Source organism: Amblyomma americanum, chromosome 1 (assembly GCF_052857255.1).
Source record: "Amblyomma americanum isolate KBUSLIRL-KWMA chromosome 1, ASM5285725v1, whole genome shotgun sequence".
Classification (NCBI taxonomy): Eukaryota; Metazoa; Arthropoda; class Arachnida; order Ixodida; family Ixodidae; genus Amblyomma; species Amblyomma americanum.
Window position 1 is genome coordinate 306,374,629 of NC_135497.1, and position 25,180 is coordinate 306,399,808.

Genomic DNA, 25,180 nt, shown 5'->3' on the forward strand with positions numbered 1-25,180 from the left:
CGGCCGACCGCCCGCGTGCTCAGTATCTTGCACCCTAAACGACTCCAACTGTTGACGGAACCGAGGCTTCTGCGACCTCCAAAGAATGAACCACCTCGAATGAGCCCCGATGCCGCCGGGACCTTGGTGGTACGAATAAAGTGATTCTGTCCTCCATCCTCTTGGGTCGGTCCGTCAAAAACAGCTAAGAACTCTGGTTAGCGTTCCATCGACGAACCGCCAAGTAAAGCGAAAACTATAAAAATAATAGCTGCAAAGCCATCAATATAAATCACAGGGACACTTATTGTTACACTGTATGGCAATGCGATAGCACTAGTAGCTTTTCCGGAAGCGACGTCACCACCGGTCTGGTGACGTCACTTCCATCAAGCCAATGGAAGTTATTCGGTTTGGTGACGTCACTACCCTCCAGCCAATGGGCGAATTTTATCTCCGATGACGCATTATGCACCCGACACCTCTAATGCTATCGCATTAAAATCAGTTTAAGCAACTAGAGCAGAACAAAGCCAGCATTACTAGTTTCGCCTGAAATATCCGCGCGTATATCCTTGGTAGGCGCGCCGAATATACCACCACACATTATTATACGCCATGTCACGCCGAGCACCCCAGCACGACATGCAATGCCACTTTTAGCGTCATCATACCCATAGTCGCGACTCAATTGTTAAGGTGCAGGAACCACTGCAATGGGGCACCATTATGTCCCCAGCTAGTCCCGCAATCAGCAACTAAGCAATCCGGACAGCAACGGCCTTTTTACAAGGCACTTTTAACTCAATGACGAATGAGCATACATCGGACATACTCCAGTCAAAAAACGATGGAGCAGCTTTTATTGAAAAAAAAATTCAGCAGCTGAAAAAGAAAGCATGCCCGGCAAGGCCCCGCTCTCAGCTTGAGCAGCCTGTTGGAGGTGGGGATCGGGGTCGTTCTTCGGGGTCACCCAGACGGGCGAGCGCCCGAATGTAACAAGCCTTTTCCCGTTTGCTGGCACTCTCCTCCTCCGCGGGTTCACACGTCACTGGCGGAGGCGTCGAATCGGCTTCAGCTCCTAACGCCGCCATTCCACTTTCGATGACGTCGTGCAGGCTGTGCCTACGTGGCGCCAAGCAGTAAGCGCGAATTTCATCGCACACTCTCTCCATGCAAGAGACCAGAAGACCGGTGCTGAAGTCGCGGACGTGCTACTTGAGCAGCTTTGCCACGTAGAACCTAACAGCTTGCTTCTAAGCGCCGTCAGACTGGCCTCCGGCGCCGGCAGGAGCCGCTGGCGGCATCACCTCCACGTTCTTGAGAAACACCCGGTTGACCGAGGACAAGTCGAAGACGCTGGGGTGGAGATGGAAAAAATCAATCACCTCCAGCGCAGGGTACACGCTTTCCAGGTAGGTTTTACAGCTCGCTGGCGCCGCGCTAACCGCACCGACGATGTTGTTGAAGCATATCGCTCGTGAAAGCGATGTAGCACCCACGTGCAAGAGGACGTCGGTGAAGTAAGCCACTGCAGAGGATTCAGCGCCCGCATTCCACCCGTTCTCTGGCCAAGGCGGGCACGCATCTCGCAGCCACAGCTGGTCGCCTCGCTCGGATACGTGGAACATGGCAGGATATCGCCGGGCAATCGCCCTCACTTGGTTCTCCGCAGAATCGACGAAGTACTGAGCTAGAGGCGATGACGAATGCTTTGCTATTAAGGCAAGCTCCTCAACGGTCACCTTCGGCGCCTGTCCGGATGAGCGTGAGCCATAAATCCGGACCAGCCGCTTCACCAGCTGCTTCAGAAACAACGCTGCACCGTAGCGCGGATCGCGGTTCCTCAGAAATACGCCCCATCCCGTGGTAACGAAGACGTCATGGTTAAGCACGAAAAACACGCGCAGGCTGAGGTTGTAGCCATCGTTGAGCAACGTTTTATCTTGGCTTTTAATGAACGAAAGGTACTTGCAAACAGTACGAATGGGACATGGCGCGTCTTCCGTCGCCCCGATCTTTTGCAACAGATCCACGAAGAAGAAAAGGAGACTCTCTTCCCTGACACGTTGCGCCACGTTCCACTGGCAACGGCTCTCAGACAGGCGCGCAACGTCGCCGTCAAGAATGAAATCTGCGGAGTGCAGCCTCAGAAACCGAAGCAAGTCGCCTGCGTACAGGACTCCAAAGTGACGTGCCATTGCGGTGGGAAGAAGGGTGCCCCACGCTGCAACGGGTTCTTCCCCCTATGGCGAGACATCCGGACGGCGACTCTTCGATGCGCAGCGCCAGGTACCTGACGACCCACTCATCCGCGGCTGAGCTGGGCGAGTGACGGGCTACGGCGATCGTGTCCTGCTCGCGGTCGTAGTCGAAGTAGTGGGGCCAGTAGCGCACAAAGCGACGAAACTTTGGCTCAGCGCCGCTCCGAAGGCGCGAGGCCGCATACTTGCCGTCCATGAACGATCTGCAGACGGCCATTATTTCCCGCACTAGGCAGCCCTGTGCCTTCGGGTGTGCACGCAGGGCCAGCCACACTTCAGAGAGCAGATGCAGCTGCGGCTTAGACGTATTTCTGCGACGCCATCCGGGCCACCAACCTGTGTAGAAAAAAGTACATTTTCGAAGCTCGCAGTGTGAACAATGGACAGGGTGAAAATGCACAGAGCCTAGTGGGGACCATTGCATTAAAGCACTGCACATTGCTTTAAAGGTAATGGCGACCAGGATAACATACTTAAAGCTACCAATTATAACTGCAGTGCTCACCACTACACATAAGCGGACCTAGGTGAACCTAAATTTCTTTCGAGCATTCCTTTTCATCACGATTCGTTATTATGGACGACTCGCTTTATGGACACTTTATCGCCGAACTTAAGTGTCAATTTCAACCCGCACGCACGCACGCGCACACACACACTGGTATAGGGGAAGGGGCCCCGTGTTGTTCCACCCTTCAGTCACACTTCCCTTGCCTGCGACGCATGTACGCAGAGCGACGGCGCCGTCAAAATGCAGGGCTGCAGGAGGGCTTCTGATAGGTAGCGCCCAATCTCCGCAATGGGTGAGTGAATTGCAATTTAACCTAACACTATTTTGAAAAAGAAACAGCGCAGGGACAACGGACGGAGCGAGTTGACGGCAGGCGCTGGAATAACCTTCGTCCCAGTGAAAACACAAGTCCCGGGATATCCGAATCATTGCCGCATATCCTTATCCCTACTAGGACTTCCTAGGGATGATCTAGATGTCCCAGTAGGTTATCCGGCGGGTATACGGTCCGGTCATATTACGGGCACTTAAACATCCTACATTTTTCCTGTACCTCTGCACACATAGGCTTTAAATCTGCTTCTATGCAGTCAAAAATGTTGCAATTTCAAGTCACCCATCTCTTTAGGATACGCTCCTCAAAAAGCTATACAACGATGGTCACAATCTCTGGTGGAAAGAAAAGAGAAGGGGGCCTTGGGACGCGCTTTTGGACCCGACCACACAACCTTCATGGCCAGTTTACCGAGAACTGTGCCCACTACGAGCCGCTACGTCCACTACGGCTGCCAAGCTCTGACCCCGTATATATATATAGACGCTCCAGGGGTTCAAAATTCCCGCGACTCAGTTGCCGATGCTTTCCACACGTAGTAAATAATCTAACTTAAATCCTTATTATAATCTAACTTAAATCCTTATTTAGACTGCTTCAAAAACTAGTTAAAAAGAAGATTTTTTGTTATAATTTCACTCCTGGATAAGAAAGTTTCACTTACATACTGGCGTGTGTTTGTGTTGTCTCTATCTACCGCGGCACACACTGCTCGGTGTGCTGTTACCCTACCGTTGTGTCGCCTTGTGTTGTTCACGGCGTTGTTTGCACCCTTCGAAGCATTTCCCGCCTTTTAATCGCACATGCGCTGGGTGTCAGCATCGCTTATTCCCGATAATGGCGAGCGTAAAGTTCACTGGCAGCGATGATGCTGTCTCCGGATATTTCTGCATCATCGAGCAATGCAGTTGAGGGCAGCAAAAGTAGAAGCGTGACAATGCGTACATAAACAGGCAAGCATTTCTTCACATCTTGTGCATACGCCCAAACGAGGCCGCTTTCCATGACATGTCTCAAGTTGCGACTGTTCTATACGCACGCATGAGGTTTCCTCAGTCTTGGCGCTCCATGGGTGGTCATTTCGGAATCGCGCCTCGCTGTATCTTGGGCAAGAGACCGAGGTCGACTCCCCAGACGAAATGCTGGAACTTCGTCATTATATTTTGCACGTTTCGTCACCTTTAGTGGAAGGTTTCCTGGCGCGTGCACCCCATCGTGGTCTCAACACGTGCTTGTACCCCGGTGCTCATCAACGGATTGACAGTGATCGCCCCATTCAGAGATATAGTACGTTCTAGCGCAAACAACTAAGACTGACAAGAAAGATTTATGATTTATGGGGGGTTTAACGTCCTAAAGCGACTCAGGCTGAGGGACGCCGTAGTGGAGGGCTCCGGAAATTTCGACTACCTGGGGCTCTTTAACGTGCACTGACATCGCACAGTACACAGACCTCTAGAATGTCGCCTCTATCGAAATTCGACCACCGCGGCAGGGATCGAACCCGCGTCTTTCGGGTCAGCAGCAGGGCACCATAACCGCTGAGCTACCCCGGCGGCAACTGGCAAGAAAGCACAGGACGCACGTCATCATGAGTTTTCTTTGTAGACTTCATTGTTTGCCCTGTAGCCGATGTGATGTTGGGCTGCGTATTCAAATTATTGAGATGCCAAATTTTTCGAACCCTTTATATTTTTAAACACGATGAGTCGTTTGCACAGGGCTACATGCAGATGTGATCTTCAGAGATGAGCAATACAGTTTCAGTTGCACAAGAGTTTTGTACATTTTTGCCCTGTCGTGAGATATTTTATCACATCGAAATGTCTGTAAAAGAGCAAAATGAGCCATAACCTTCACATTCATATTTGGTCCCCTGTAGATCCCGAAGGATATACCACGGACCTCCGTGGGATACAGAAACGCTCGCGAAAGTGATCCCTACGGGATGTCCCCGGATGATTTCGGGATCGTCCAGGGATATCCTCATACCTGTCGAGATATCACTCGGATATCCTTTGGATGTCGCCTGTCACTGGGGTTTGCATCCTCCGATTTCAATAATTATTTCTGCACTGGTATCTGGACACTACGATTTCTTGTAACCACTTTTGGAATGGCAATTTTTTTTCCAGTGACGTCCTGCGCATGCGCATAGCCTCCTCGCCATCGTTCTCACAGAGCATGCCCTGCAAAATGGTCAAGTTCGGTGCGCACGTGTTCTTCGACGAACGACGTTTCCTCGACCAACGACGCGACTCGCCTGTTCAAGGAGACGCGCGCACGTGGTCTCTGCACGCGCCGCCCTCAAGCGCGACCGCACGGTCTACTTCTCGAGCGTCCTTAATCAGCGAAAAAATGCGGCGCCGACAACGTACTGCTCGGCAGCCACGCAACAGCTGCTCTGGCTAGACGAAGTCAATACTGCTCCTAACACGCCACAAAGTAAGCCCGAGAGGCTCTTGTAAAGGGATTTATAATGGCCACTCCCCCTTGCACTCCTTTCCCCAGGGCAAATATGTAGCCGCAGCCGCCGTAGGGGTGCGCTATTGGAAAAAGGCCAATTCCAGTCGTTTCTCCTTTTTTGAAAGCACGCACTCGATCTTTTCAGAACACTCGATTTCCCATGCGGCCAAAAAAAGGTCACAGTCACATCTTGCGTACAATGTTTTCATGCATGATGATGATGATGATGATTCTAGGTTTTTATGGCGCAATGGCCCCTAAGGTCAAAGAACGCCAAACACGAGATTTTTGGTCGACTCAGGCTAAAATATGTACAGATGATAAAACCAACACGAGGTGCATAGGGCCTAAGAGTAGTGAGTATGTGCATGATTACAGTGTGTGAAGAGGGTGCCTGAGTATCTGGTGGAATGGCTTAAAGCGATTTATAGCGTCTAAAACTCATTTTAAGAGGAGTTATATATGAAAGACGAAGCCAGGTAGCTGCAACCACAATCCTTGCTTGAGCAAGAAGAGCGAGACATCTGGCAGCTATGGGTAAGCTCAGCACTCTCCTCAGCAATGAGGAGGTGTTGAGGTTACTTTGAATATGAACTCTCTCGTGAGAAACCTACATCAGTTAAAATTTAAAAACCCGATTCAATGAAAACATGCAGTGATCATCAAAAAATAATGAAGGGTGCACTAGTATTTTAAATCTCTAAAGTTCAGGAAAGTGCTGTCGTTTTTGTGTATCCAGTCTGGGGCATATGATTAATGTGCGGACAACTGTGGACTCTACATCTCGCGCATTGTGGTGCCGGAGTATCCTGTAAAAGATGCGAGTGTGTGATGTATGTATGCCCTGTCTTCAGCCTGCAGAGAGCAACTTCTTTGAATCTATTTTGTTTTTCTGTGGCATACCTCCTAATCCATGGTTTTATTGTGTGCAGTTTCTTAACTGTTTGTTCATCCCAATCCTGCTGCCACTCTTTGCGAAGTGCAGTCCTAATATATGGCCTGAGGTCCTGGTATGTAAGTTGTTTTATATCGATATACCCAGTTCGGCACCTGATGCTGCAAGCCTATCAGCTTCTTCATTTCCATCTATTCCACAGTGGCCTGGTACCAAGCATACTGTAATTTTAAGGTTAAATGTGCGTGCAGACATAAGGCATTTCAAGAGGGAATTCATTACGTTTTTACAGGATTTCCCAGAAGACAGGGCCATAACCACACTTAAGGAATCTGAGTAAATAACAGAGCTTGGGACTTTCTTTTCAAGAATAAATCTAACAGCCCAAAGAATATCATGACATTCCGCAGTAAATATGCTTATGTGTCTATTGTTTTTGTTTCAGAAAATTGAGAACTGTGAACTGCACATGAAACTGAGGATGTCTTTGAGGCATCCGTGTAATGAATGCTCTGAACTGATATTTTGCTTGTAGGGACAGGAAATGCTGTTTTATGGCAATTGGTGACCCATTCTTACCAACCTCACAAAAAGATGCGTCGCAGTCAACTGTATACACTTCCCAGGGAGCAATTATGTCTTTAGAAGAAGTTACCAGTATGTTAGAGACTGGTATGTTTATGTCTTGGACAAGTGTGGCAACTCTAGGGTAAAGGTGGGGTTTCAGACGGACGGTTTGAAAAGAGCAGATTACTGGTTGGGTTTCGCAACAGCACGTTGCATGGATGGTCAGCACGAGAAAATACCTTCATAGCGTACATTATACTTGTGTGCATCCGTCGTTGTCCAAGTGACCATCGGTCCGCTTCAATGCACAAACTGGCTACTTGGCTTGTACGGAAAGTACCAGTAGCGAACCGCAGACCCAGGTGGTACACAGCATCAAGCATTTTTAAGGTGCTTTTTTGTGCTGACACGTACACTACTGAGCCGTAGTCAATACTTGATAGAAATACACTATTTAGAAGACTCAGCAGGCAGTCTCGATCTGTACCCCAAGACTGGTGGGACAGAATCGTTAGAAAGTTCATTGATTTCAAGCATTTAAGTCTTAGCTGCTTAATGTGTTTGATGAACGTAAGTTTTTTGTCGACTATGACGCCGAGAAATTTGTGCTCTTTTCGGACATCAATATTCTGCCCGTTAAGTGTGATGGGTTTAGGTCTAATACCACGCTTTTTTTTTGTGAAGAGTACGCTTACAGTCTTTGATGAGTTCGGTTTCAAAACCGTTTTGGTCTGCCCACTTTGCTACTTAGTTTACTCCTAGTTGAATTTGCCGCTCACAGATCGACAAATTACATGACTTGCAACTTATTTGTACATCGTCGACATAAACGGAGTAGGACATAGATCTAGGCAGGACATTCTTTAATGAATTCATTTTTCCTATAAAAAGAGCGCAGCTAAGATTGCAGCCTTGAGGGACACCATTCTCTTGTACAAACTGCTTGGATAACGAGTTCGCTACACAGACCTTGAATGTTCGTTCAGACAGATAACTGAATGGTGGACAGCATGTTCCCTGATATCCCAAAGACGGACAGGTCACGGACAGGATACCATAGCGCCATGTGGTATCATAAGCTTTCTCTAAATCAGTGAAAACAGATAAACAGTGCTGTTTATGCACAAAGGCAACCCTTACGTAAGATTCGAAGGCAACGAGCTGATCAGTGGTTGACCGGTTAGCCCTAAATCCAGCTTGGTGCTGGTTAAGAAGACCGTTGATTTCAAGAAAATGCACAAGGCGACGATTTACCATTTTTTCAGAGTTTACATAAACAGCTGGTTAGGGCAATTGGCCGATAACTGGCCGCAAGAGTGGCTTCTTTGCCTTGCTTTAATACCGGGATAATAATCACTTCTTTCCACGCTTTTTGAAGACGTCCAGCAGCCCATATCTTATTAAAGAGGCACAGGACAGTTTCAAGGGTTTCTTCATGCAAGTGCCTGAGCATTCCATATATGATCCTGTCGGGGCCTGCTGCTGTTGAGTTGCCACAAGTGCTTAAGGCAACTTCCAACTATTGTAAAGTAAATGGGCTATTGTATCCTCCAACTGATGTCCTTTTCTTATTGTGAATAGGTTAGCGCTCCTCAGCTAGCTTGTATCTCAAGAAGGAATCTGTATAATGCGCTGAGCCAAAAGCGTTTTCGAAGTGTTTGCCTAATGCATCTGTTTGGTGCTCCAATGTATCACCAGCAGTGCTAACAAGAGAAACTGAATGTGAACTATGCCCTTTAAGTGCTTTTAGTCTACTGTACACTTTAAGCGTATTTGTGTAAGAATTTACAGAAGAGAGAAATGATTGCCAACTTTCCCATTTGGATATACGCCGAGTACGCCTGCCATTTGCTTTAGTTCGCTTAAAGTTTACCATGTTTTCAGCAGTCGGATAACGGTGGAATTTTGACCATGCATTATTTTGGTCCTGATGAGCTTTCTTGCACTATGCATTCCACCATGGCTTTCGTTTGTTTTGTATTTTACTTGATGTCTGTGCAGAGTCTATAATATGCAATGTGACCAAGGATTGTGATTAATCTATACCATGTTTGTAATTGATGAACAGGGAAATGCTAAGAGTTCCCGGAGCAACTTCCAGTCAGCAATCTGTTCTTCAAACTTTATAGGATTATTTACCCTGGGATTTATATTTTCTGTGTACTTTAAAGAAATGGGGAAGTGGTCACTTCCATACAGGTTATTAATAGCAGCCCACTCAGTAGCTGCCAAGAGCAATGGAGAGCCAATAGCAAGGCCTGTTGCCGTGTATGAGCTGCGTGTTGCATTAAAATGTGTTAGTTCTCTTCTATTCAATAAGCATGAGCAGATGATAACAGGAATTTTTCAATTAGCGCACCTTGAGAATAAGTTCTATTACCTCCCTATAATGGGTTGTGTGCGTTAAAGTCGCCAACCAACAGGAACGGCTCGGGTAGCTGGTCAATAAGTTCTTCAAGTTCATCAATGGACAGGCGTTGATCTGGTGGGATATATGGGAACATTAGGTTATTAATCTGCCGAAAGTTAGAGCTCGTATTCCCACTGCCTCTAAATCAGTAGCCAGTGCAAGACATTGACAGGGAATTGAATTCTGAGCCACTATAGCAACGCCACCTGATGAGTGGGCACTGCCTTGCCTGTCCTTCCTGTATACAACATATTTTTTTAGAAAGTTTGTATGTGTTGGGTTTAAGTGTGTTTCTTGTAAGCAACGTATGTTTGGATGATATTGTGCGAGTATTTCATATATGTCATCCAGATTATTAAGTAGACCTCTGCAGTTCCAGTGAATAATGCACTCAACAGACATATTAGTGAGAAAGCGAAGACTATTGGGGGTTATTTAGATGTAGCCGCCTTTATCAGGCGGCTTGACTGGAAGTTGTCTTTGTGGTTTGATGTGGTCTAGAAGACTACGCCTCTCTTTGGGGGACTTCCTCAGCGGCTCCGACGCTGAGGATTCCGGTGTCACGTTTATTGCTTCCGGTGGAGACTCGGAAGCAGACGTGGATTTTTCCATAGGGAGAGACTCCCTTTCATTTGTCTGTGTTTTCCCAGGGGTCTGTGAAAAGTTGACCTCTTGGACATGGAATGTGGGTGCAGCAGGGGGCTGCTTGGTAAGGGCCCGAGGTGGGTGCGCATCAGCAATGCTGAATTGCATGCCCACCATGACGAGACGCCACCCTGCCCCCGGCATGCTGCATCAGCGTAGGATCTTCCAGAGAGAAGCGAGAGCTTCTTCCGGGCTTCTGGGAATAAGATGATTTCGGTGACTTTCAGTGAATTATTTTTTTCTCATTTTTGAATGTCTGACATGTCTGCGAGTACGTGGCGTTTGGCCCGTGGCAGTTTGGACATTCTAGCTGAGCGGCATTGCAATTATCGGTTGGGTGCTCATGGGCACCGTACTTCCCACATGTGAGCTTTCCGCTGCATGTTTTGGATCCGTGCCCATACTTTTGGCAGTATATAGGGACGAACTTTACACTGGATGAATTCTGCTTTGACAGCATCCGGTAGAAGGAAACGTTCAAAAGCCAGGACGACGTGGGGTGTAACCACCTCTTCATCATTCCGTGCCTTATGGTGATGCGACGAAGGGCAATGACACCTTGACCTCGGAAGCCTTCAAGCAGCTATGAGTCTGTTTCATGGATAAGGTCGCGTTCGGATATAACACCTTGTACTGTGTTTAGGCTGCGGTGGGGGGAGATGGTTACCAGGAGGTGAGCGAACTGTTTTTGCTTGAGTAGGGTGTCTGAGTAGTCTCTGACACTTCGACAAGAAGGTCACCGGATGTGTTTTTTTGCATTGTAGTTTTTGCCTATCACTTTATCCAGAGTCCTAGCACTGAGAAAAATAGACATGGCAGCAATTGGTTCATTGTCTACAAGAGAGTGGACGATCAGGAAACGAGGAAAATGTTGAGAGTCTGGTCGAATTCTGGCAATGCTTTCATCGGTGCGGTTCCTTTTCAGGGACCGATCAGGTTTTGTTAGAAGAGTTACTCATGCGATACTGATATGCTGATGGTTACTAAAATGTCGCCTGTGGTTCACAGTCTTATTCACAGGAAGGTCCCGGAGCCCCCTACCGGTAAACAGATAGGGAGCCCTTCGGCCGGAGCTTGATCATGACCCCGACCGCCACCGTTCATGGTTTCTACCCTTCACCTTAAAACCTATCACCATGGTGCGGATGACAGCTTCGGTATGGGGGCTAAGGGTCCGTGGTGGCGCCAAGCGCCATCCCCTTGAGACTCAAGGTGCTCTTGCGAGAATGTATTCATGCTCGCGATCGCTGTCAAGGCAAACGCGTTGTTGGCCGTTAAAGGGTCCCTGAAAATGCGGTTTCAAGTTGGCTATAAAATGCTTGCACGATGTACAGTACATACCCAGAGGGTTCATGCTGCGTACAAGACCCCAAAAGCGAGTCGATAATTAAATAGAGTTTAAAAAAATTGCGTTCATAAACTCTTTACCTTACAAATTAAACGAATGATTCGCGAATGCGATATCAAATAAAGAGCATTAGCTAAGTTGTTTTCACCTACGCTTTCGACAAATTTGGGCACCAGCGTGTACATCACGAAACGACGGTTCGGTTAGTACCACCTGCATCCCTCTGTGACCACTGGTTCACCCGCCAAGGCCCTCCGAAGATCGCCCCCATTACGGTCTGAGGAACAAAGGTCGTCGGTACGAATCCCACATACATACCAGGCTTCAACCCGACAAACAACTTTGTGCGCCTAATTGTGCCAATTCGTTTGCCACCACTCCGAACCCTCTGCGCCAAAGCGGATGGGCCACAATTTTGTCACCAATGGCGACTCCCAAGTGGCACCAGTCTCGGCACCCGCTCAGACGGTACATATCTAGCGGAACTCCAGTACAGGGTGTAAATCAGGCCGCCATGCGGGCCCGACGACTGCGCCCGGTCACGTGTCACATTTTGCTGACGAAGTTTTACGGCTATGATCGCGGATTTAGCCGTTATCTTGAAATCTGAGAGCGGACGTAGAAACGAACGCGAAACGAGCAAATGTTAGTAAGAGCTAACGCTCTTAAAACTCCCGCTTCCGCGCCTCGCAGGGACCAGCGGTGCCGGGCTTTCGCCCGGATCCGCGCGCAACGCGTCATGCAGCGCTCCCTTAATTCACACGGACGATGTAATCCTCCCTTAGTGACGGCGGCTCCGACACGTCACGCCTTCAAGAGGGCTCGCGGCGACGCAGTTTCCGGTTTTGCCCCGGCAGCCACCGCCATTACCCCTGAACAGCTTTCAGGCCTGCGCCCAAAATTTTGACGTCACACCCGGCAGGCTGACACTTGCAGAAGCCGCATCGCCAGCGACATGATTTTAGTCCCTGCTGTTCTTTCTTTCACGCTCCCTGCGCCGCGGGGCGCGTTTATTGTGATACTTCCGAAGCCCAGATAGATTGATTGTGGCCACATTGCGTTGCTGCAAACACGCTTATAGACAAATGGGCTAGCATTAGGCTATTTCAATAGACTCGGTCTGTGCGCACGACGTCGTGATCTTGAACCGGAAAAGGTATGCACACGACGCGACCTTAGCGCCCTCAGCGGCGGTGGCGGCGGCGCGCGCTCTAAGAATGTTCGGCTCGGTCGCCGGCCGCCGCGACTACTTGATTAAAATCGGCGGCCGGACGTACTACTGCTTGGCGCGGCGTCGTGAGCTGCTGCTGGCGATGCAATCTGTAAATAAAGCGATGTGCGGTGGCAATTCTTTTCCGCTTTTACGAAGGTACCCGGATTGCTGGCAGCGAGATTCTTGACAGTTACGCTGAAAAGCACAACGCCGTGCTCGTGCCGTATTGCCCCGAATCAGAATTAACTGACATCCTTTTACTGTTGAAGAATATTTGGCTCGGCCGCCGCAACGCCGTGGTCGTGCTGTATTGCTCAGAATCAGAACCGACACGCCTTACAACAGTAATATACCGCGACCCCATAGTCGTCGTCGGGCTGACTCGCGCGCGGAACTCGATCTTAGGTTGGTGCTCCTTATCACATTTAACTGCAGTCATAGACTACGACAGCAGCTTATAACTGTTTTTCTAGCAGTGCTACATTCTCTGTTCGGCGAGGTGGCTGCCTGCCTGGAATCGTGGAACCGTGTGAAGTACGCACAGCTACTTTATAAGTTTTGAAGACTGTCACATAAGTTCTAGTAGTTCACAATGAAAAAAGCATAGGCATGCGAGGAAACATTGGTAAAGCAGAACTACAATTTTCCGGCAATTTATCAGAAGAAGCAATAATAATTATTTCTTTCCATTAAGTAAAAGTGCAGTGTGTGGCATATAAGTCGTAACCGAAACTCCTGTACGTGACGGGCGGGTCCAAACTCAATTTGCCTGTATCCGGCTTTCGTATGTCCGCTGCTGCTGCGGCCGAACATGTTTGCAAAGGAAAATTCGATGTGCACAAGGAAGCGGGCGAGCATCACGGCGCTGACCGCACCCGCGATCGATCAGTATATATCGCCAGCATGGGCAGCGGTAGCGGCACACAACGCCGAGCCGTCCGGCCGCCGATTTGAGTAACGTGACTACGACGAGAAAGCAGTCTTCGAGACCGTCTGTGAGCCATGTTTGGCGCCGTAGTAGGGAGCACGGGCTCGACAGCCGGCAGCCGAACCCGAACAGTCTTCGTCGAGCACGCGCCGCCACAGCTGCTGAGGGCGCTAAGGTCGCGTCGTGTGCATACCTTTTCCGGTTCAAGATCACGACGTCGTGCGCACAGACCGAGTCATTTTAATAAGTGGATTCTGAGATGTTTACGAAACGTTTGTACGTTTGTGCAAGTTTGCGCCGATCATTTCGACGCTTCATGCATCGAGACGACGACATCGTACGCGGATCCAAGAACAGGAAATGTTCTTACAGTTCGATTGCCAGTACCGCGGTTGCGTCGTGGATCGGTGCCTACCGTATTTCCCAACTGCCCTTCGTACCTTTCAGCACCAGACAACAGCAAGAGAGAAGCACCTGATGCTAAGAGGAGCCGACTAGAAGCTTCCCAACTCGCCCGTGCGGTCAAAGGATCACTGGCGTCATATGAAGCGGAGCAGGAGAGAGGCCAATTTTCGTCACTCGAAGAACTAAAGGTGCGCCTGCAAGTGGCCTCAGTGTAAGTGCAGTGGACTGTGATTCATAAAGAAAAGTGTACGATGTTTTTGAACATCAACGATCGTGAACCTTGGATGAAGGCGTCATTGACTGTGTTCGAAAACCTCCTCAAGTCTCAGCCTGCTACCAAGGATCCGCGATCAAGAATCTTGGTAGCGCTGTTGTACCAGACTCGGTTTGCAAAGTAAGCTCCTTGTTGGAAATTTTGAACAACCTGTGCATGCTGCCTGACGAGTCTGGCGAGCGTTGTAGTTCTCGCCACCTGTCGCTTGCAGTAAATTCCCTTCTGGACAAATTGGAAGCAAGCATTAATGAAAACAAGAAAGGGGCTGTGAAAGTTTTAAGGGGGGAAGCGGGGATCAGATCGCGATTTTCGCGAAAAAAATCGATTTTTGAAAAGTACACTTTTCTGAAACTACAGCATCATTTCTATCTTGTACTGAAATATTTCACCGAAAAACAAACTCTAAGCACTAAAAATAAATATATTTGTCGGTGCCGGTGTCCACACATCCGCCCGAAATCGCGAAAAAGCCGCGAAGTTCAAGGCGCGACCGCTCGAATTTCCCGCCACGGAGCGCCGCCATTTTGGTATCATCGGAAAGCCCGACTCTGACTCTTTGTCCCAGCCCTTCCCTTCCTCCCATGCCAGCCAGCAAGCGCACAAAAAAATAAAAACCGGAGGGTGGGAGCACGGAGCAGCCAGTGGCTGCCGCGCCCCGATTGGCTCTGCGCCGCGGCGCGTTGTAAGGCGTCTCCTCATTGGCCGACGCCGCGGCATAATGGCGGCTGAGGCAAGGAGCGTCTGCTTTCGTCCGTTGCTGGGAAGCCTTTCTGGCCTTTCCTTTTCTTGTGTTTCGAGGACTTCGACCACGTGCAATGGATCCGCGCACGTTCGAAAAGAAGTACCGGACGAAGCATGCCAACGTGAAGCGGAAACGCAAGCCCGTCACAGCATGGAAGAAGCGGCGATGTCAGCAGGTGGTTCCGCCGAGCCGAGCGTCCGTTCAGAATCTGCGGAGTACGCGCCCAACGTGCTGTGCGATCTCTCGCCCAACGTGCTGTGGGATCTTGCGCCGAGTCGAGCACCAGCCAGCGATAGTGAGACGAACCATGATCTTTCGCCGTTGAAGCGCGGGCGCAGTGTTACTTCACCGGTGACGATCGACATGCCAGTGAGTCTCGCCGTACGCGAGCGTCCCGCCATACGCGAGCGTCCCGTCGCAAGTTCGTCCAGCACAGATCACGGAGTGGGCTTGCAGCCTGCAGAGCATCAGAGACGCGCTTCCACGGTGAGTCGTTCAATGCCGAGATGTCTCCGCAGCAAACAACCGCCAGTGAAGGCAGTCCCATGCCATTGACGAGTTCCGGCGCTTCGACGGAGCTGCAACGCGGGCGCACGCTCGCTGCCGCGGATGCACCGGCGGCCGTCCTTGCCGCTCATCGCAGTGTTGACTGTTCACCCAGTGAACGTCACACTATTCAAGCTCACCTGAAAACACGATTTGTGTTCGCGGAAACTGCAGAACTGCAAGCGTCGAGAGTTCGCAAATCGCTTCGCGCGGTTTCAGCAATGGAGCGCAAGCTCGGGCTGACTGGCTCACAGGAAAATGCCATTCCCGCACCTCCAGAAGAGGAGTTTATGCTTGTTCAAGTTGCTAAGAGGGCTAAGAAGTCACCTGCTGCCAAGGACACCAAATTTTACAATGCAGGAGCATTCTAGACAGTGTGTGCCAGTATGGAACTTTGAGGCTTGTTTTCTCAAAAGTTTGTTTTGGGCTTATCACCTCACTCGTGGAAAGCATAGCACGGCAATGGGAGCACGGATTTTAATCCTGTTTGTTTTGTTGCAATTGCTGAAGTGTGCCTTATGTCAAGACAGTCTCAGATTTACCATTTAGGCTCACCATTTTTTATTACACAATAATTGGAGCATGATACATTCTAAACATAAAGGGAAGGTGCATACTATGTTGTTTAGAAGAAGAGAAGAGAATTTTAAAAAGAAATCAAGAGAATCTTGACTTAGGCTATACTTCTTAGTAACTATTAAAAACATTTACAAACCCATAACCCATTTTGCTGTCACGCTAGGCTTTCCACGAGCAAGCAACATGTGAGCAATATATAAATAATGATAAAATAAAAACTACTGAAGATATTATTGTGAAACTTTGTAGCTGTCTGTTTGATGCTATTTCAAACCTGTCTGCCAAATTTCATCACTCTAAGTTAAAAAATGAAAAAGTTTGTTCCGATCCCCACATCCCCCTTAAAGGAACAGCTTACACTGCTCTCTGCAGAGCGCATTCAGTACAGCACACAGGTAATGGTGTTTGCATGCATTCTCCACACAATATTGCCGCATGCCTACAAGTATTTGAAAAAAACAAGTACACTAGCCTTGCCCCATCCGAGCACTATTAGGAAAGTGTGCTCATCTGTACAAATGTGCCCAGAACTTGATTCTTGTGATGCAACTTTTCTTCAGTATGTTTCCCAGAGAGTTACACATCTGCAGCCACATGAAAAGACAGTGACGTTGATGCTTGACGAAATTCATATCAAGCCTTGTTTTGATTATAAGGGGTCAGGATATGTGGTGTTGCAGTGAATTCCAGCAAGGCAGCCACATCTGTACACGTGTTTATGATACAAAGTCTGCTGAGCTCATTCAAGGAGGTAGCACACATTCTTCCGGTAAAAACCATACAGGGCGACCAACTTCATGCCATACTGAAGAAGGTCATCATACGCTTAGAAGATATTGGGTACAGGGTCATAGCCGTTGTTTGTGACAATAACTCTCTAAACAGAAAAGTAATGAAGATGTTTCTGCCAAAGCCAATGCTTCGTCATGTTTATCCACATCCGGCAGATCCAGATTGGCCATTATTTTATGTGGTAGATGCTGTACATCTTTTGAAGTGTATCAGAAACAATTGGCTGAATCAGAAAAATGCGGGGACTTGCTTTTTCTACCCATGCTTCGAGCTTTCAAACAATGATGTTCGTCCTGAATGCAAAATGACTGCCTCATTTGAGAATTTGAGAGATTTACATAAAGAGGAGCCATCTCTACTGAAAAAGTCTGGGTATGGCTCGACATCCAAGGCACTTAATCCGAGCAACTTGGAACGGCAAAATGTGAAGCTGGTACTGCAGGTTTTTAATCCACACGTAGCCACAGCCCTGGCAGCTCACAGTGGTGAAGCTGATTTTCAACATGCGGCAGCAACAGGAGATTTCGTCAAAATCATTCTTCGCTGGTGGAGTATTGTCAACGTAAAAACGCCAAATAAAGGCTTCCATCATCGTACTGTTTACGAAGAATCCATGTCTTGCAGTACAGATGACCCAAAAGTAGCTTTTCTGAATGGTTTCATTACCTGGCTTGATGTCTGGGAATTTTATGGGCATGACACTGGGGTCCTTACTCAGGACACATTGAGTGCCCTAAGGCTATCTGCTCAATCCTTACTGGCATTGGCAAAGTACTGCATAAGTGAACTTCATTTTAAGTACGTCCTACTAGGGAAAGTTCAAACGGATCCTCTCGAGAGTCGTTTTGGACAGTACCGGCAAATGGCTGGTGGGCAGTACCACATATCTGTTCGACAGCTTTGTGAGACAGAGGGCAGGATTCGCCTTCAAAATGCCCTGCCAAAGATGAGCACTGATGACTGCAGAAACATCGGAGAGACAGTGTCAGAGATGTAGGAACCTCCTTTAGTGTTCAAGTTGTAGACGCTGACCTTGATGCACTCAGAGAACGAATGCCAGTTATTGGTTATGTTGGCGGGTATTGTGCACATGCTACAATGAAAGTTGTAAAGTGTGAAAGTTGCCGAGGAAACTTGGTTGTTACCGGAAGTGAGACGGAAATGGAAGAAGACACCCATTCCTTAATCGCACAACTGGACCGAGGTGGACTCAAGTTTCCCTCTGCCCTTGTGATTACAATAGTCATGTACACGGAGGTTGTAGTTACAAAGCTTGTGACACAAAGTGCCTGCACACAATTTCTCCATGGGCCCAACCAAAGGAATGTCGTTCGGCAACTGACGCTCAACTCTCTACTGAGGCTTGAGGACATAGATGCATGTGAAAATGGGCATGCCTACGAGCTCCTTGTCACACTTGTTGCAAACTGTGCCGCAAACATAATGCTTAACAACTTATGCAAACAAAGGAATGATCAACTTCATATTATAAAACAACAGAAGGCAAAAAACAGAAAAGCCCAAATCTTTCTTGAAAAGTAATTTTCCATAACTTGTACACCGCACATTTAATTACTTAAAATTGCACTGCAGATATTTTATTGCAGTTTCCTCGTGTGATTTCTTTGCCGAACTTCTGCCTGTTGTAGTGCAATGAGCCTTCTTTTGTTTGCGTCATGCATGCTTTCTAGCCCAGAGTTTAAATGACAGTTCTTCGTTTTTAATCTGAAATTGTAAAGTATTTTGGCAGTTAAGTGCAATGTTTTTTTTTTACTGAGCTGAACCTTAGACAGTGCCTGCTGTGGTAGGTGAATGACTTATTTGTCACACCTTTTGTCTGTATGTGCTCTTCTTGTGCAGTGTATATTATTGTACTACTGTTGCAGTGTCTATTATGTATTATTGTATTAGTGTCTATATTATTGTGCAATGCAGTTTGTGCAGTGGATCCGTTGTGCATTCCTGTACCTGCAGCAGTGAAATAAGTGATTCTTTGTGTCACTTATTTATTATAACCTAGTCCACAGTTTAGTCACAACTGTGTTTTATGTACTGTGGTTTCTTTGCATGTCTTCGACTCTACAAAGTAATATGTTGTGTTTTGTGCCATTGAAGGGCGGCCACCTACTCTGAAAAATGAATGAAATGATATTTTCTTCTAACCTACAGTTAAGATGCGAGTATGGTTTTCATTTTCTACCTCTTGGCCTCTTGGCATTGCAATGTGCTATGTTCTGCTTCCTCTCATTCATCTGAAACTTGTACCGTGCCACAGGGCCTACTTTAATATACAGATTGGTATTGTAACTGTGTGTATCTCTTATCGGAGCAACAACTTGTTTCGGCTGTCAGTTGTTTACGATTTTATAGCACGCAGTATAAAAGGCAACATCCATCTACATTGCAGCGCAATATCGTTTTCTGTCTGTCATGCATTTTGGCCGCGAACGATGTGTAGTAAATATCTGTAAATATGCATACAGACAGAGACTGCTGTGATAAATAAATATGTATAATTCTGTCCGTAATCTTAATTATTTGTCTTGGCCCTGATAAATCGCGCGGACCTGGCGGTCGACGAGCCTGTCTGTGGCATCAGTTCGCGCGAGGCGAGCGCACGGCAATCGCTCACGGCTCTCAGCTGGCGCGCAGTGACGTCGTTGGCGTCGCGTCACGTGACGCGCAGGCCTGAAAGCTGTTCAGGGGGTAATGCCACCGCCGACCAAGGAGGGTGTTCGTTCGGCCTGCACGTTCAGTCCCTGTCCCCCCGGAAGTTGTGGCCTTCCGTGGTGGGTGAACAGTGCCAAAAAGGCGGGACAAAGGCAAGACAAGCGCCATCCTGCTTTTGTTGCGCTGTTCACCCACCATGAATGTTTACCAACTCGCCTAAATCTCAGCTCTAATCAATGTGGCCTTCCGTGGCATGCGGGGGGTGCAACCCGCTCCTGTCTTTCTTTGCATAGGTGTTCCCCCTCGAGTTTCTTTTCACTTATCTCCCCTCCTATCGCTCATCTATTCTGTTCCCCCTTCGTCTTTTTTTTTTCGCCACAACCTGGCAAGGGCGCATTGTTTTGGCCCCTTCCATAATAAAGGAAGGGGCCAATGGGAAGGGGAATAATGGAAATAGACGAAGAGGGGAAGTACAGCCTGGGTAGTGATCATAAGCGTATTAGTCTACAGTTAGGAGCCCTGCTCAAAAAAGAAATGAAGGGGAGTCAAAAAGAGCACGCAAATGGCTCAAATAGCAGCCCGCACAGAGGAAGCAATACAGAGACATCCCATGGAAAAGTGGAATTATATGTTAGAACTACTCATTAGTGCAAAAATTAAAGAAGTAAAAGGAGTAAACTGCTGGAGAGGAAAGAGGAAGCCACGAAGTTGGTGGAATAAGGATTTTAGGGAGGCCATCGAACAACGACGGTTGGCATCACGGGAACACAGAGAAGCAAAGAGGGCGCAGTTATCTGAAGAGGAAATAGGCCGAAAATGGGTATCTTATCGACAAAAGAAACAGCAAGCGCAGGTCCTCGTCCAGGCTAAAATAAAGCACTCCTCTGATCACTGGCTGGCTGAAGTTCGCGATGCAACTAAAGGGGGGCCAGGAAATTTCTGGAACCATGTAAGCTGGCTGGGCAAAGCGAATCACAGAAAGCAGGTACAGAATCATGATGCCGAGGGAAGATGTTTAGAGGGGGATGACGCTGTGAACTACACTTCATCAGTTATAGCTGAGTCATTTAAGAAAGACGATAGGGTAATCTCCCCTAATGAGGGAGCAACACAGGACAGCACAATAGAAAACAGCGTAGAACTGAACAACCTTAACTGGAAAAAGGCAGAAGCAAATATTTCAAGATGTACGTCCGCAGGGATAGATGAAGTTCCAATCAAGCTAATTAATGAGCTTGGCCCAAGAGGCAAGGAAATGCTGATAAAAGCATAAAGGCAGTCATAACAAATAAGCAAATTCTGCACAGCTGGAAACAGAGTAAAAGGAATTTGATTTATAAGGGTAAAGGCGATAAGACGAACATGAAAACCTTCCGACCGATTACAATAACATCAGTTATATACAGGCTGGCGATGCAGGCGGTGAAAATGAAAACACAGTCATGGGTAGAAAGTAATAGAATACTAGGAGAACTTCAGAACGAGTTCAGAAGTGGTAGGCGCTTAGATGATAGCCTGTTCGTGTGTACCCAGCACATAGAAATAGCTAAGGCGGAAAACAGACCTCTGTATTTAGCCTCCCTGGACATAAGCGGTGCATACGACGTGAACACGGAACTCCTGTGGAACATATTAAAAGACGTAGGTGTCGGTTATGAGGCAATTGATTTTCTACAGGAAATATATCGAGAAAATGAAGTTGAAATAACACGGGAAGGAACTAAGAATACAACAACTGTCGAGGTACACAAAGGACTAAGGCAAGGTTGTCCTCTATCACTGCTGCTGTTCATGCTTTATATGATAAGTGGAAAGAAGGCTACAAGGAAGCAATCTATGTTATGATCTGTCGTAGAGATTAGGCGGAAAGGTTGTTGAGCAACGACTACCGGGTTTAGTGTATGCGGACGATATTGTACTGTTAGCAGATAGCCAGGAAGATTTGCAAACTTTGGTTAATTGCTGCAGAGACGAAGGAGACAGTCTAGTTTTCAGTTTTAATGCAACTAAGTAAGGTGTGATGGTTTTCAACGGGACAACTGATCAGGAGCTTACAATACAAGGCCATGACATACCCCGAGTGGCCGAATACAAATATCTCGGGGTATGGGTAAACAACGGGCATATGTACACGGAAAAGCACGAACAGTCTTTCATAGCAAAAGGGCGAAGAGATGCCGGAATAATGAAACATAGGGCATTGTGGGGGTACAACAGGTATGAAGTACTGAGAGGTATTTGGAAAGGAATAATGGTGCTGGCGCTTACTTTCGGACGAGTCACAGGAACCTTTGCAGGAAGACACGTGACAAGCGACCCCTTCTGAAAATTGGCCAGAGCCCGACACTGCTTGCTGCTTTTGTGGGTGTATTCACACACATCAGAATACCCAAGGGGTGGGGACCAAAACAAAGGCCCCTTTTTCCCATGAACGACGTCGGCCACGGTCTACTAGAGATAACAAGTTTGGGTGGCTGTGAGCCCAGTCTAAACCATAAGTGAGTGAATGGATGTGGGTATAGCCACATTTAAATGAATGCGACAGAAGTCCACTCCAGTCCACTTTCTGAACAAAAGTGAAAAAACGTTGAGGAAGAGAGTAGAGGACAACTCACCCCTTTCCTTTCCTCTTTCTGTCAAAACGGGGACTCTAGTCAACTTTTGTCGCATTCATGTAACTTCAGCTTATGAATGGATGTGAGTGGACATGAGTGCAAATGGACATGAGTGTGAATGAGTCAATGTGGGTGAACAGGAGCGCAAGTGGACATGAGTGTGAGTGAGCCACCTCTCGTGGTGCCAAGGTATGTATGAAGAAATACAGCATTGAAGACGAAGCACTGAATACTGCAGTATTTTTGCAAATCCTAATCTCTGCTGAACTAGACGACAGTACTGGCATGACCAGCTGCAAAAATGCACACTATGAAGCCAGATTACAGCATTCAACATCTTGAACAGCACCGAACACTAAATTGTGTGCACAAAGCAGCCTCAGTGCAAAAGTGAAAGGGCAACATCACTCATCAGAGAGTATAACTAAGGCCTGCCGAAAACATGAGCCACTTTTGTAAATGGCAATTTCATGCAATAAACCTGTTATCAAAAACTTTGCTCAAGGATGTAATGCATGAAATTCGAAATTCATTCCAGCAAAAAAAATATATATATATTTGGAGCGTATAAGCACGTGACATTACTACACTCTAAAATAATTGTTTTCTAAGTACAAAGTGTAGTGTAGTCATACTAAGACGTTATACTATTCCTCAGGCAACCTGCTCCTGGAAAGCTTCCAGGATGGCCATGTATGACATTCTTAAAGGAGTATAGAAACCTAATTTTGGTGGCACGTTTTCTTCTCAACAGTGGTGCAGGAGACACTACTACGCATGAATCACCATGTGATATTCACCTACGACTGCTAAATAATTTATAATCAAATTTTTTCTGTCATGCTGTTTCGGTTTCAACAGCCGAACGATGGCTGCGACGTCAGAGTGCTTTTGTGTCAAGTGAGGCATGGACAAACGTGGATATAATCTCTGCTTCATCGTTTTAGTTCACGGCAGTGCTTAAGCCAGCCTTCCTCAAGAGCCGGAATGAGAACGAATGTGGAAGCAGCGATTATATTGCGTTAACACGTTTTGGCGGGCTAGTTGGTTAAGCATCTTGAATAAACAGCGCGAACAAAGACGAGCACAAAAGACGTGTCGTTCGCTTTCTTGTCTTTTGTGCTCGTCTTTGTTCGCGCTGTTTATTCAAGATTATATTGCAGTTTTTTCATGTCTCACGTGAACTGTAAGCACACATTGACATCACAGTCCTCATTCGGCTGTTGAAACCGAAACAGCATGAAAAATAAAAATGATTATAAATTATTTAGCGGTCGTAGGAGAATACCAGGTGGCAATCTATGAATAATAATTCTTCACACATCAATAAAAACAAGAACACACGCACCCAAAAGTTAGGTGTCTATACTCCTTTAAGCTGACATTCTTGAAGCGATTCAGGTTCCTGGTAGGGGGAGCAAACATGGCTATCATACACAATTTTCACAATGCTAAGACATCGCAGACCAAATTCTCTTTGCATTGTTTAAATAAATACTAAGGACACCATGGTAGTGAATGCTTAAATACTATTACATTATTTATAGTCTTTGTCGCATAAATGACACCACTCTCTTTCTGCACGAAGTATGTAAGAACAAGTGCAAACTAATTAGAATTTGCCATTCTTTGTGGGGTTTAACATCCTAAACCTGGAAGACAGGTACGACAGCTGCTGTAGTGGAAGGCACATATGACGACTCTGACCATCAGGGGTCTTGCACACACAGCACAGCATACAAGGGCAAACTGAAAGGGGGGGGGGGGGGTCGCCCCCCTCCCCAAGAGAAATTTTGCTTAGGAAAAGCACGCTGAACCCCACTTTTGCAACCAAAAATTTCAATAAAATACATAGTTCGAATTTGTATATGTGCATTCTCATGGTATATGTGCATTCCGTGACGTTGGCAACTCGAAAGGCGCTCTCGAGATCATGGTTTATGGGGGTTTAACGTCCCAAAGCGTCTTAGGCTATGAGAGACGCCGTAGTGCAGGGCTCCGGAAATTTCGACCACCCAGCGTTAATGTGCACTGACATCGTACAGTGCACGAGCCTCTGGAACTTCTCCACTATCGAAATTCGACCGCCGGGGCTGGGATCGAGCCCGCGTCTCTCGGGACAGCAGCCGAGCGCCATAACCACTCAGCCACCGCGGCGGCTTCTTCCGTGATCAGGTTTAACGCCCTAAGCGACACACTGGCTGTGGGTGACGCCGTAGTAGAGGGTTCCGGATTAATTTAGAACAACAGGGATTCATCAGAATACACTGAAATCGCACAGCACTCGCGCATCTTTTGCATTTCGCCTCCATCGAAACGCGGCCGTAAGGCTTAACAGACCTACATACATACGTTGCTAGAATGAATGCTTACCTTGGATTGGTGACATGTTAGCGTACGTCGTGCGAGATACGCGGTGGCGTTTTCTTGAAACTATCAGTCACTATGCTTCACAGTTTGCGCTGCGTAGCACGGTCAGTGGTCAACTCTCGCCGGCAGACGCAGGTACCCAACGGTTGACTGAGTCACTGAGTCAACGCCTCCTTCGCTCAATGGTGGCGCTGCTAGTGCTGCGTTTCAGAGAATTGATGGCATGGTCGATGCGTATTGCGGCTGAAAATGAGATTACAATTATAATTGGTTTTTTGGGGGAAAGGAAATGGCGCAGTACCTGTCTCATATATCGTTGGACACCTGAACCGTGCCGTAAGGGAAGGGTAAAGGAGGGAGTGAAAGAAGAAATGAAGAGAGAGGTGCCGCAGTGGAGGGCTCCGGAATAATTTCGACCACGTGGGGATCTTTAACGTGCACTGACATCGCACAGCAATTTATATTACAGTGATGCCGTTAAGGTCTGGACCACTTTTTGTGTCTGCTGTCGAAGCTTATTCGCTACCGTAAAGCTCCTGCAAGCATTGAAAAACTGTCACCATCCTAGCTTAGTTTTTACATTTCCATAAACACGACCCGCCGCGGTGGCTCAGTGGTTAGGACGCT

At 47.5% G+C, this 25,180-nt stretch overlaps 1 protein-coding gene across 1 annotated transcript; it reads right to left on the reverse strand.

Moving 5' to 3' along the window:
• Positions 1-824: 824 nt before the first annotated feature.
• Positions 825-24,724, reverse strand: LOC144098426 (uncharacterized). Its single transcript, XM_077631052.1, has 2 exons — positions 24,557-24,724; positions 825-2,579 (listed from the first exon to the last, which is right to left on the reverse strand). Exons 1-2 carry the CDS (start codon positions 24,570-24,572, stop codon positions 2,101-2,103), a joined length of 495 nt encoding a protein of 164 aa, XP_077487178.1. The 5' UTR covers positions 24,573-24,724; the 3' UTR covers positions 825-2,100.
• Between the last annotated feature and the right edge of the window lie 456 nt (positions 24,725-25,180).